The sequence below is a fragment of the Cheilinus undulatus genome, linkage group 2 (assembly GCF_018320785.1).
Source record: "Cheilinus undulatus linkage group 2, ASM1832078v1, whole genome shotgun sequence".
Classification (NCBI taxonomy): domain Eukaryota; kingdom Metazoa; phylum Chordata; class Actinopteri; order Labriformes; family Labridae; genus Cheilinus; species Cheilinus undulatus.
The window spans coordinates 4,229,837-4,243,325 of NC_054866.1; the positions used below are offsets into that span (position 1 = coordinate 4,229,837).

Sequence of the window (13,489 nt, forward strand, 5' to 3'; positions counted from 1 at the left end):
AGAAGATAAAGTACCAGTAAGTGCTTCAAGTGGCACAGCTGCATTTGAACAAATAACAGCTGGGCTTTAGCAGTTTTTTATACAGCTATAAATTAACAGGATAAGATAGTTCTGATATGCCCCATCAGAGAACCTTATATAACTGCAGACACTGCACAGAGCTATACAGCCTCATTTGAAGAAAAAAAAAAGGTAATACTTGAAAGGTTACGGTGGCATTTTATTCAAATGTAATGATTTCTACTGGCATCTCAAGGTACATCTGGCGTTTCTTTAGCAGAAATGAATGATCAGAAATAAATTACCTATTAAAAGTATGCACCCCCTTGAATGTCTTATCCTTTATTGATTTTAGAGATCTATCACAGTCAGTGTAATTTGGCTTTTTTGGCAAAAAAAATCCTCTCTGAAAGTAAAATTAAAAATAGTTTTATACAAAGTAATGTCAATTACATACAACAAATGACAGCATAAATTTTCACCCCTTTTAAGTCAGTGTTTAGTATAGTCCCTTTTGGCTGCAATCACAGCACTGAGTCTGTGTGAATAGGTCTCAATCAGGCTTGGACATCTGGACCCTACATTTTACTCTATCCTTATTTGTTAAAACTGCTCAAGCTCTGCCAGGTTGCACGGGGATCTGGCTGACAGCCCTTTTCAAGTCCAGCCACAAATTTCCTATTGGAACCTTTGTTTGTTTCCATCCCCTGACTTAGACCTTTCAATAACCTTTTCTCTCAGCTGCTTGGAGTGTTCTTTTGTCTTCATGGTGTAATGGTAGCCAGAAATACTGATTAACCAGTGACTGGACCTTCCAGACACAAGTGTCTCTATACTACAATCACTTTAGACACATTCACTGTACGTAGGTGATCCCCATTTTATTAAATGTGAGACTTCTAGCACCAATCCACTGACCCTTTATTAAATTAGCTCAGTCACTCTAATTTTACATTGCATATTTTTATTTAATTGACATTACTTTGAAGAAATATGTTTTTACTTTGACATTAAAGAAGTTTTTGCATTTTAATTTAGTTATCATTTTTTTTCTTTTTTGCCAAAAAAGAAAAAATTATACTGGCTGTGATTCATTTTTAAAATCAATAAAAGGGAATAAACAGGCACTGTAGCTGCATGTTTTTACATCAAGAGAACAAAAAGGTAAAATGTTCTGACATGTTTTACAGTGATAAATAAATTTACAAAGCTGTTAAAAAACTATGCCAAAGAAAAACCATATAAACTCATTGATCACTTCATTAGGTACACCTGTTCAACTGCTCATTAATGCATGAATGTATTTTATGAGAGCAACCACGCATTTAAGCATGTAAACATAGTCCAGAACAGGAAAAAGGTGATTTATTTGTTTATTTATTTTTTGGTGGTCTGGTAGGCCACGTTCTGACCATATGATTTGCAGCAGAAGTGTAGACCCATCAGACCAGGCAATGTTTTCAATAGTCTTCTATCATCCAATTTCGGTCAGCCAATGTGTATTATAGCCACATTGTTGCTCTAAAGCAGGGTAAACATGATAAGAATAGTGCTGATTTTTGGCTTGAGTCTAACCTTCCAACCAAAGTGAGTAGAGGCCTGGTTATGGGATGTCTAAAGATTGTATTGCCAGATTCTGATCGTTATTGTGTATTTGAATAGTTAATGGCCAGTGAGTGTTTTTCCACATAAAATGGCTTGGCTGTGTATTTAATATCTTCTTTTTTGCATGCTACTTTAGTTAATGTATGTGTTGTTGTGATTGCATTTTTACTTTCATGGGAAGTTTTCCATCAGCTGAAAGCCCATTAGTGCAGGTGTGTACTTCCTCCTAATTATTGCTATTTCCCATACCATCACCATTAGAGCAAATTACAACTCCAACAACTGGTGCCAACTTTTAGCCTTGTGTGGAATGACTAGCCAAGGGCTTTGAGACGAAAGAGTACCAGCCTAGATGCAACTTCAGCTATATTTTTTCTATTTTACCTCGTGGCGTTTAAGTGCAGTGTCTTGCTAATGTGCCAGGCTCCCATACGTTTACTCATCTGACTATAATGATGCTAATTTTCTGAAAGTCTTTGAGGGATAAATCCGACGTGCTCTGGCAGTCGTCGTCTGCTCCTTTCAATCTGGTACATCAGTTTTATGTTTTCTTTTTTTGCGTGTGTGATTGAAATTAAGAATAACTACATTTTGGAGCTAAGTCAAACAAAACAATATCAGCACTGGGATTACTCTTATGGTGCCTGCAAAGTCGAAGAAACATGTACAACCTAAATCCAAAAAAAACTGGAACACTGTAAAATGTTAAAAACGGGAATGCAATGACTTGCAAAACACATAAACCCATACTTAATTCTCAGTTTAACATAAACAATATTTCAGATGTTGAAGCTGAGACATTTTAACATATCACATAAATATAAGCCCATTTTGAATTTGATGGCAGCTACATATCTCAAAAAAGTTGGGACAGGGGCATCAAAAGGCTGGAAAAGAAGATGGTACTTATAAAAACAGCTTAACCACTTAGGCTAATTGGCAACAGATCAGTAACGTGACTGGGTATAAACTGAGCATTTTAGAGAGGAGTCTCTCAGTTGAAAGGAGGGTCTGAAGTTCCCCTATCTGGGAAGAAACTGTGCATAAAAAAATTGTGAAACACTATCAAAAAAATGTTCCTCAATGTAAAATGGCAACGACTCTGACTATCCCACCATCCACAGTTTATAATAGTAGACTAGTATTTGATGTTGGTGGTCTTCAGATCCTCAGGAGGCACCTAATTAAAAACATGCAATGATTGCAATCACTTATTCTGTTTAATTTCTTTTAACAGACCAGAGTGTTATCTTTTTTACCTGACAGTTTCGACTGCTCACTTGCAGTCTTCCTCAGATATAAATCAGCTGACGACACACGTCACAGCAACATCACGTGACCACTCTGAGGAAGACTGCAAGTGAGGAGTCGAAACTGTCGGGTAAAAAAGATAACACTCTCGTCTGTTAAAAGAAATTAAACAGAATAAGCTACTAGTGGACCAAATGAACCTCATTGGATGATTGCAATCACTGTCCGTCAACACAGTTGGCCTTGTCATCCACAAATGCAAGTTGAGGCTGGATCATAAAATGAGAGGCCATTGTTGCTGCAATCAAATTCAAAATTAGCTAATATTTTTGTCATGAAATGGTAAAATGTCTATTTGAACCACTAGTATGTTATTTATGTTTTATTGTGAATAAAATGGGTTTCTGAACATTAAAACTCATTGCAGTCTGCTTTTATTTACAGTTTAAACAGTGTCCCAACTTTTTTGGAACTGGGGTTGTAAAATGCATGCATTTTCATAGACCTAGTTTCAATTAGCAAATTTTAAAATTAAACTTTTCCAGAAGCAGTGTACCATCTGCATGAGGAACATAGCATTATGCAAAGACTGAGTAGATTTAAAGGCATTACTGGCCAAATGTTTGCACTCAAGCTAGCATGTGTTCCCTCAATTAGCTAGAGTTTTTGGCAAAGATATTAGTAAATAAAACAAGTGATATAAAGTCTAGCATTATTTATGCTTCTTAAATTTCCATATCTCAAAGAAAATACCTCATATCTCCCATTGATTCCATCTGGAGGTTTTCTCAGTTAAAGAGTCCATAAACTGATCCAAGGCCAGGCTCAGAATAGAAATACACTCACTCTTGGATCTGCACTCATTAAAACTCATTTCTGCATTTATCCCATGGGATCAAAGCACCATGACTCACATGCAAGGATTTACCAGAGGGCAGAAGTCACAGCTGCACTACAGGGGCATATTTATGTGTTGCACTTTTTTGCACATTAGCTCCAAAATTCTGTTCTGGGGTCAGTTATTGAAAAGTCCATTTTAGAAAACTTGATTTTAAAGATTTTCTGTGCTCTGATTACATATGGTGTATTAAATCTGCCAAAGCCTCACTGCTCTGAAGGGTTTGCTGCAAGCTGGCCTCCAAGAAAAATCTGCGATAAGTGGCTGTAAACGCACTCACTTTTCAGTAGCCAGCACCATGGAGTAGCCATATAGACTGTGGACATCATAGTGGTTCCCCCAGGCCTGCTTGGCATCCATACACAGCGTCTTACTGTACATCACCTCATCCAGGATCTCTGGGGGAGAGGAGAGATGGAGAAGGTGAAAGGATGGGGTAAGGTGAGCCGAGGTATGGAATGAATACAAAACATCAGATATCAGATGCAGCGAGAGGAGGAGAGAAACAGGAAGAAAAAAAGAGCAGGAAGGAGAAAGAAAGACACTGATATATACAGCAATAGGAGGTGGGGAGAATGAGGAGAAAGAGAAATGGAGAAGGAGGATGACTAAAGAGAAGTCCAATAAAAACAGTGGCACCAAGGGAGCATGCCTTTTCCACTTATGATGGTCCTGTCTGCGACACAGTTCAAGTAAAAGACACGGAAAACGAGTCATTTCTAAAATTCCTCACCAGGGACACATTATTTTAGATGAGTTTTCCTCTGGACCTGGACTACTATAGGAGCTTTTGTGTTAAATTTATCAACTTTAGAGCTACAAATCGCAGGCCAATGACAACCTCTGTTACTTCACAGCTGCACTGCAAAATCATCAGTGTTGATTCAACTCCCACAGTGTTGCATTTAAAACTTTACCTGAGTTTATATCATTCTCATCAGCCATAATTACACTTGAGGAAATATTTACTTGAACGTGTCAATATTCAACTCTCCTATAGTGTTCATTTTTTGCAGTGTACTTATCACACAACAGGTTAGTTCCTTTCACACTGTGTGTTCATTTACAGCATTTATTACTAACACATTGCAATGCACTTCCTACACCTAATTAACTTTGCCACCTCATGTTGAACACCTGTGACAAGCTGGGGCGTCCTCTGGCAAGCACAGAGTAGAGGGACAAACTCAAAGCCAGGTGATGCTCCTCTTAAAAGACATAAAACCTCAACAGGCATGATGTCTCTAACTCAGTGGGTAACTTCACTCATGGTGCAAAAGCATCTAACATCAAAAACAACAATAATCAGGGAAAAACACAGGCAAAGGAAGCCCAACAGTGATCAGTTATACATCAGGCCACATCTATACACTCTGCCAAAGGGAATGATGGAAAAACTGCCAAGATACCCCCAAGATTTTAAATTGCAATTGGCAGAGCTTAGACCAACTTCATTCAGCTCAGTGAGCAAACAAGGCTAGCTAGCAAGTAGTGATGCACGATAAGTTTTTTTTTTTTTTTTAACTGATACCAATAACCTATAACTTCCTACTCCTGATGGCCGATGACCGATAGGAACCAATATTTTTTTTTTTTTCTCAGTTGTTGAGAAAGAAGTTTATTTGATGTATTTATGCAAATCTGGAGGTAAGAAGGGGTTAATATGTAGTGAGCAAAGATATCTAGAACTAATTCTAACTGGCATCACTCATGTTTACATCAAAAAACAAAGAACTATTCTGACTTTACAACTGTTTTTTTGTTTTTGTTTTGTTTTGTTTTGTTTTTTTTAAAGAAAACAAACGCCTTTATTATTGCTGGATTTAATCAGTTAATATTTTATTATCGCGATAATAAAAATTTGTAAAATACAGTGCTTGACAAATTTATTAGACCACCTGTCATATCTGTCTCAGAGACCATCCAGCATCATGAAGTGCTTTAATGAGGACTCTTTCATTTTCAGTCAGCTCTCCACGTTTTACCATTTTGAACAGGAATGAGGAATTTCAAACTGAATTCACCTTTTTATACCCAAATCTGAGCCGGCTCACTGGGCTTCTCTGAGAAGTCAGAAATTAATCAAGCATAACATTCAACCACTAAAACTCATTTTTCTGTTCAGGAATGCAAGTAAATAACTATAATTTGACATATTAATCAAGAAATATTAATGTGCTTGACTATTTTTTCAGGTTTTTTGTAAATCGGTAAACTTGAAAATTCATGGATAACAATAATAATTATATTTTAGCATTAAAAATATCATTTGGGCTAAAGAGCTTCTACATATTGGTGTATTAACCATTGCAGAAACATAAAAAATGATTTTGGTAATTAGCAATGCTGTTAATTTAGGGCAGCTGTGGCATAAACCTTACTTTGGTCAGGGTTAGGGTGGTCTAATAAATTTGTTTAGCACTGTATATGCAATCTTGGCCAATAATTTATCAGTACTGATAATTATCGTGCATCCCTACTAGCCAGCTAATTAGCCAAACTAATCTAGGGAACATTAACCTTTATGAAGTGTAGACCTAAAAATTTCATCTACCATTCATTGAATCAGCAGCATTGTCCACCGTTGAACCATGGTCTGTAGTTTCATGTTTGTGAATTTGTTTGTAGCTCAGAGCTTTTGAGGTAATCATGCATTAGCTTGTTAGCGTTCGTCACAGTTTCACTACATAAGACCATTCAGCTTCTTACAGACTGATGAGAACGAGTAGTCAGCGGTGTGTTGGTATCAACAAAACACCAAATCTAGAGTTTAGCTTTAGCTTCCAACACAGAAGAATGAGGTTCTTACTTGGTGTGTATGGAGGATAGTTGAGGTTGTTGTCAGCACAGCCTTTAGTTGATCCTTTCTTGAAATTAGACACCTCATTCATGTCCTGCAAATGAACCAGAGAGCATTAATTTATGAAACAGATTTTTTTACACATTCACAAGACTATAAAGTACACTTTGAGCTAAAAATTGCTTTATTTCCTACATGCAATGTTGGATACAAGGATTCGTACTCTTTTTCACTGTACATTTTATAATGACAGTAACAGCTTCCGTTCTTAAGTTATGACACATTAAACAATAAAAATTAATTTGGTGGTGACTGTGGCTCAGTAGGTAGAGTCGATCTGTAACGGGAAGGATGTGGGTGCTCAATCCACACCACATGTTCAATTTGTCCTTGGGAAAACCACTTAACCCAATTCACTCCCACTGCTTTGTTGGTGTAAATGGTTACGAATATGTAGGAATGGTATAAGCCAATCCTGAAGGCCAGTCCTCCATAGCAATCTATACTATCAGTGTGTGAATGAGGAGTGAGTGGTGTGAGAGGGAGTGAATGGGTAGGCATGACCTGTGGTGTAAAAGCACTTTGAGTAGTCAGCTGTTTAGAAAAGTGCTGTACAAGACCAAGGCCACCATTTACCAGTTTACATTCCAACCATTTCAACTTTGATCAGCTTTAGTTTGATAACCTGGCAGAGGTAAAGAGTCACATGACTTGGACTTGAGTCAGACCTTAGTCATATATTTATTGAGTTGGAACTCAACTGGACAAAATCAAATATGACTTACATATAAATATAAATATAGACTTACAACAGAATTTGGGCTTCAGCAACAATGACTTGTGACGTTAATCGGGCTTAAGCCTTATGACTTGAAAATAGTTGAACAATCAGCTTGTTTGAAATTTTAAATAGCACAAAGAACTGTAAGTGGATGCTTATGTTTGCTGATAATACTAGCAGCTTGCTTAAAGAGGATATTCAATGATGATCCAACTTTTTGGTATTTTTGTATATAAATTTGGTCATTAAGAGCATCCTTTGCTCATGCTCTGGCCTTGTCTAAAGCCCAAACATGTCTGTCTCTTCAGAAACAATACTGGACTTTCTTGTTTGTCAAGACAATTAATATACCCGAACTTGCTTTCATGCATGGACACAGCTCTAACCAACTCAAGGAGGCAGAATTTTAGGGCCTGATATTTTTGCCATTTTGCAGTGCAAAAGTACGAAGCAACCAATTTGCACCAGGTTTGAATTTTTACCTGCTTTTGAGAGTTGTTGAGCCTGTTAAATCACCCAGATAGTACTGAATTTGTCAGAACAATAACCTAATAATGAAACTTTGTATTCTAACAGGGTTGAGGGTGAGAGCACCTTAAACAGTTGTTTAGTTTGGTTGGTCTTAATTGACCATTCAATGACTGAATTTGGATGTACAGCCTCATCATTAACAAGTCTTCTTGTTTCTAAGATAATACTTCATCCACTTTCATAATATCTTTATTATTTCACATAAAAAGTGCTCTAAGCTACAGTCTTTGCTCTCTGACTATCCCACATTTGATTGTTTGTCCCAAAAGTCTTTCTTGAGCTGGATCTTTAAATATTTTTAAGTGGACATAACCCACTTTGTAATACTTTTGCTCATATATTGAGGTATTCAGTGCTTCCACTGACCCATAAATGGGAATTAAGTGGGCCCAGTTCTTGGTTTCTTTGTCTGCTTGTGGCTAAAAAAGCAGAATCTGGCAGTCTTTAGAGGCTGTGTCAGTTTTGACATCATAACTAGAAAAGCACTGCGAGAGCGCAGACCTCCGCCATTAGCCCTATCTCCCAACAGTGAAGAATCCTTTTAAAACTTCCTGGATCCGTCCCCATGTGCCCCCACCACGGTATTTGCCGGTTACTCCCTCATTGGGGTGGAAACCCGGTGAGGCAAAGCATTGGCTTCGCTATGTGTGGACTGTCATGGTGGAAGCATTGCCTGCCGGTACCAACAGATGCACTGACAGTCTCACCCATGGTCTCACCAGACGACTGGAAGTCATGGCAGAGGGTGAATATTCCTCTATTCCTCCCAGCATTGTGAGTATTCTCACTACAATTTGCTGTCTTTCTCTTTGTTACGCTCCGACTCGTCTCCTTGACCAGGCATGCGACTTTCAAACTCTATATACTCCAAAACTTTAAATAGAAACACACCCAAAATGCTGCTGGGATTGAAGTTACTCATGTCCGCCATCTCCTGATGTAAAGTGGTAACAGTGCAGACCTCCACCATTAGCCCTATCTCCCAATAGTAAAGAATCCTTTAAAAAATTCATGGATCCAGACGGTGACCTGGATCAGTCCCAAAATCTAATCATTTCTTCCTTATGCCATTTCTGACATTTCCTGAAAATTTCATCAAAATCCATCCATAACTTTTTGAGTTATATTGCTAACAAACCAACAAATGAACAAACTAAACCCACCAGGTCACATAACCTCCTTGGCGGAGGTAATTAATCACTGCAATAATACCTACCCTTCGTCAGGTATCTTAACTGGATCTCCACCTGTGGCTAAAGAGGTTTGCAGCTGTGCTCATGTTGAGAGCTTGTTTAGAGCTGGTGAAACCTCCTCTGATATTCGATCCAGGCTATATTTAGTCCAAAGTATGTTACAGAGGTTTACTGCGATTGCACTGTGTTCAAGGATGGATGAAGGGTGTGGTATGTGCTTTGGGTATCTTTGCAGGTTGACTAGTCAGATCAGAGAGGCTGGGAAGAACAACGTCAGAATTACAAGTTGCCTCATTTAGAACGAGAGTTAATGTCCTTTTTAGGACTTGAAATTCAAAGTGTAAGACTTTGGAATTGAGACTTGAAAACTTTGACTTACTTGTGACTTTAAGAAATACTGACTGGGTTCCACCTCCGGCTAAATGTGAAACGATTCGCACTGCAGTAAACAACTCTGGTAGTAAGTGAGGCAGATCTCAATTTTCAGCCTAGAAATCATTAATGCTGTAATATGACCAGCCTGTTTTTGTGTCAGCCTGTATTTGGTGCTCTTTACAGTCTCTGATTTTCAACCCACAGTAGAGTAATTGCAGCTGAAAATTACAAAAAATCTAGGCTCAGTGCCCTGGTGTGCAATAATTGGCTGCGGTGTAATGTCAGCTTCATAATTCTCCGTTAGTTAAAAGGAAAGTGGATACACACTCTTCATTTTGCGTGTTTTTAAAATTGACTTACAATCCAGAGGGCATCATGTTTGATCTCCCTGGAGAAGCGCTCGTACTCATCAACCCACCAGTCGATGCAGCTCTGGCTGGTGTAGTCTGGAAATACAGTCTCTCCTGGCCACACCTGCGAGGGAGAGAATGTGGGATGAATGTGTTTAAAAGTACTTTTTAACAGTTCGGAGTAAAACTCAGAAAAGTTCAGGCTTCATACTGAGCTTCCCTGTTGATTGTATTCCCCTCATGTGGACTGTTTTTGAAAAGACTTCATTAAAAAGTCAGTTTAACTTTTAAAAGCAACAACATGTCTTTAAAAACCCAACACTGCTCAGGTAAACAACAAAAATCATTCATGCTGCACTTCTGATACACACAGCTATTAACAGAGCCTTTGGTTAGTACTCAGTGTTAATTTCATCCACAATTCTGCACATTCTGGAAACTCACAGACCAAATGCTGCAATACCACCACAACTCATGGGGGCAGTGTGAAGCTAACACTTCAAGTCCAACTAGCATAACACAACAAAGACCAATAGTTTGGAAAATGACTGACCTTTTGCAGAAATACCGCCTGGTGTGGCTCCCAATGAACAAATCCAGCCAGACCAGGAAAACCCAATTAAAATGATGACTAAGATGTACCTCCTGAGTCCGAAACAGACTTTGGCATCTGTAACGTTTGCATGGTTGTGTCTAACATGGTGTCCTGCCTGTACTATCTAGAGATCTATCTGTGAGTTCCTCAGCCTGTAAGTTCAGAATGTAGATTTTGAAAACCGCTTTCTTAGAGGAAGACTGACCTCACATGTATGCCAAGTGTGCTAAACTAAGGTAACAGAGCCTACTTCAGGAACGCTTCTATGCCTGAGTTTACATCATACATATTCACCCACAGTAGAAATTAGAATCAGCCAACAACTGCTTAACTGTAAGACAACAAAACCTACAGGATCTATCGTCTGTTTCATGTGAAGGACCGGTGTTATGGTTTAAGTAGTGACCATGTTAACTGGTAACAGATATCAAAAACTTTGTTTAGCTTTTCATTAATTTTGTATCATCTAAGACTATATTGTACATAACAGAAAATGCATTGTGACATTGTCAGGCAGGTTGATGCATCATCAATGCAGAAGTTGTACCATAACGCTGTGGAGAAGAGCTGGAAGGCAAGGCTTTCAATTTACCGGTGGATCTTCATTCCAAGCCTCACCTATGATCATGAGCTTGGGGTAACGACCGTGAGAACAAGTCTACGGACATGAAACAGATTCCTCAAGAGGGCAGCTGGGCTCCCATAGAGACAGGGTGACTTTAGGAAGGATGTCAATATAGAGCCACTGCTCCTAATCTCAAAAGGAGCCAGCTGAGGTGGTTTGTAACCTTGCAAAGCAGATGGATACGCCCGTTTCCATGTTTCTCACTGGCCAACTTGCAAAGCTCCTGTCTGAATCTTTTGGGCCCCGTTAGAAAGTGACAGGACCAACTGGCGACGAGGGGCAGTACTTTCAGGTGCGGCAGAGTCGTGACGTAAGCAAGCAGCTACAAGAGGCCGGTGCATCTATTGCGGAAGGGATTAGCTTGGATGCCGCTATAGCGTCAGTTTTATCAGAACTTGACGACATTTCTTCGTTAAAAGAAGAACAAAGAACAGCAGCGAGTTGTTTTCTTTTCAAACACGACAAAAGTCGTTTACTGACATGTCTACAGTCGGCATGGTTCGCGTTATGCAGTTCTGTATGGAGTTTACTCCTTCGGTAGGAGTGCAGCTCGGTGACAGCTACGTCATGTGTTTTGTTGCTCTGACTGGCCCATAAAGATGTGACAGACAGAGCATTCATCCAGTCACCCTCTGAGTTTTATTTCAAAGGCTCTGCCCTTTTCCAAATGCTGTGCATGAAAGATTTACCAGATGAATGTGTGAAACAAATCCATCTGGCATGCCAGGTTAGAAGGTTTGGGCATCTGATCAGGATGCCTCCCGGTCACCTCCCTGTGGAGGTCTTCCAGGCACATCCAACTGGAAGGAGACCCTAGGGTAGACCCGGGACTCACTTTAGGGATTAATGTGGCCTGTTAACACCTCAGAATCCCTCAGAAAGCGCTAAAAAAATGTCACTGGGGAGATGGGATGGTGCTGATTGCTCAGCTTGCTACCTTGGCCCAGTCCCAGATAAGCAGAAGAAAAGGGATGGATGGATGGATGGATGGATGGATGGATGGGCGGATGGATGGGTGGATGGATGGATGGATGGATGGATGGATGGATGGGCGGATGGATGGGTGGATGGATGGATGGATGGATGGGTGGATGGATGGATGGGTGGATGGATGGATGGATGGATGGATGGGTGAATGGATGGGTGGATGGTGGGTGGATGGGTGAATGGATGGGTGGATGGGTGGGTGGATGGATGGATGGGCAGATGGAAGGATGGATGGATGGATGGGTGGATGGGTTGGTGGATGGATGGATGGATGGATGGATGAATGGATGGATGGATGGGTGGGTGGATGGGGGATGGGTGGGTGGATGGATGGATGGGCAGATGGAAGGATGGATGGATGGATGGGTGGATGGGTTGGTGGATGGATGGATGGATGGATGAATGGATGGATGGATGGATGGAAAATGTTCTGTGTTTTAACATGTTGTAACTACAACATCCTTTGACAACTGAAAAGCATTTCTTCAGCTAAAAAGCCACCACTTAACATGGTCACTAGTTAAACCATAACACCTGCACTCCTACAGCATTGTAAACGTCGAAGGCTCAAGAATTATGATCATGTTTTCACTGATGAGTTCATGATACATATTTTTATTGCTTAAACTCAGGCATTTCAATTACAAATAGGGCTGTCAAGATTAATTGCAATAACTACAATTAACTACAATGCACAATTAGTGCACTATTTTTTATTGCATTTAATCTCATGCTGGGGCTGCACGGCGGTGCAGGGGTTAGCACTGTTGCCTCACAGCAAGAAGGTCTCTGGTTCGCTTCCTGGTCAAGGCCTTTCTGTGCAGAGTTTGCATGTTCTCCCCATGCATGCTTATTAAAGCAGGCCTGAATCCAAACAGGAAGTCAGTTCAAGACAGAAGAAAAATCCAGAAGAACAATTTCAAATGCAAAATAATAGAAATCGATATGCAATAAGAGTGATTAATCATGATTAACTACAGAAATACTGGGGTTCAACAATTGAAAATTTGAATCTTTTGACAGCCCTAATTCAAAATAAATCTTATAATTTAAGCACAAACCAGTGTCATCTGTGTTTGTTTTTCCTTTGTGTACTGAAGTTACTGTAATTAGCTGATAAAATCCCTACATAAAGCTTAATAAAATGCATTGAACACATTTAATTAGGCTTCTCTATGTCAAATTGTAATATGCATCTCCTTATTAAACAGCAGACTCCAGTAGATGCTGAAATAATCACATTTTAATCACAAATAAGAATCGTGCTGTGAATCAGGAATCGATTTGGATAAAAAATTAATTCATCTCTTTTGAAAATAATCCTTAAATCTAAAAACCAGGTAAGCAGAGGAGGGTCAGCAGAGCCCGGCTTGGCTTGGGTGGAGGTCGCACCTTGTGTTTGCACTTGTGACAAACGTAGAGCATAAATGGTTCCTAAGAGGGTGTGGGCGAAAGTGGGCTGATGGAAATGCCAGAGAAATAGCTTAGGAGATGTGGA

The 13,489-nt window shown here is 39.5% G+C and overlaps 1 protein-coding gene across 1 annotated transcript in view; it reads right to left on the bottom strand.

Annotated features, from left to right (window-relative positions):
• Positions 1-13,489, bottom strand: part of si (sucrase-isomaltase (alpha-glucosidase)) — a 173,275-nt gene that overhangs the window by 118,845 nt on the left and 40,941 nt on the right. Inside the window, exons 13-15 of the mRNA XM_041804892.1 lie at positions 9,795-9,908; positions 6,564-6,648; positions 4,035-4,152 (exon numbers count right to left, since the gene is read on the bottom strand). Coding sequence (XP_041660826.1) covers positions 4,035-4,152; positions 6,564-6,648; positions 9,795-9,908 — 317 coding nt within the window. The remainder of the gene's footprint in view (positions 1-4,034; positions 4,153-6,563; positions 6,649-9,794; positions 9,909-13,489) is intronic.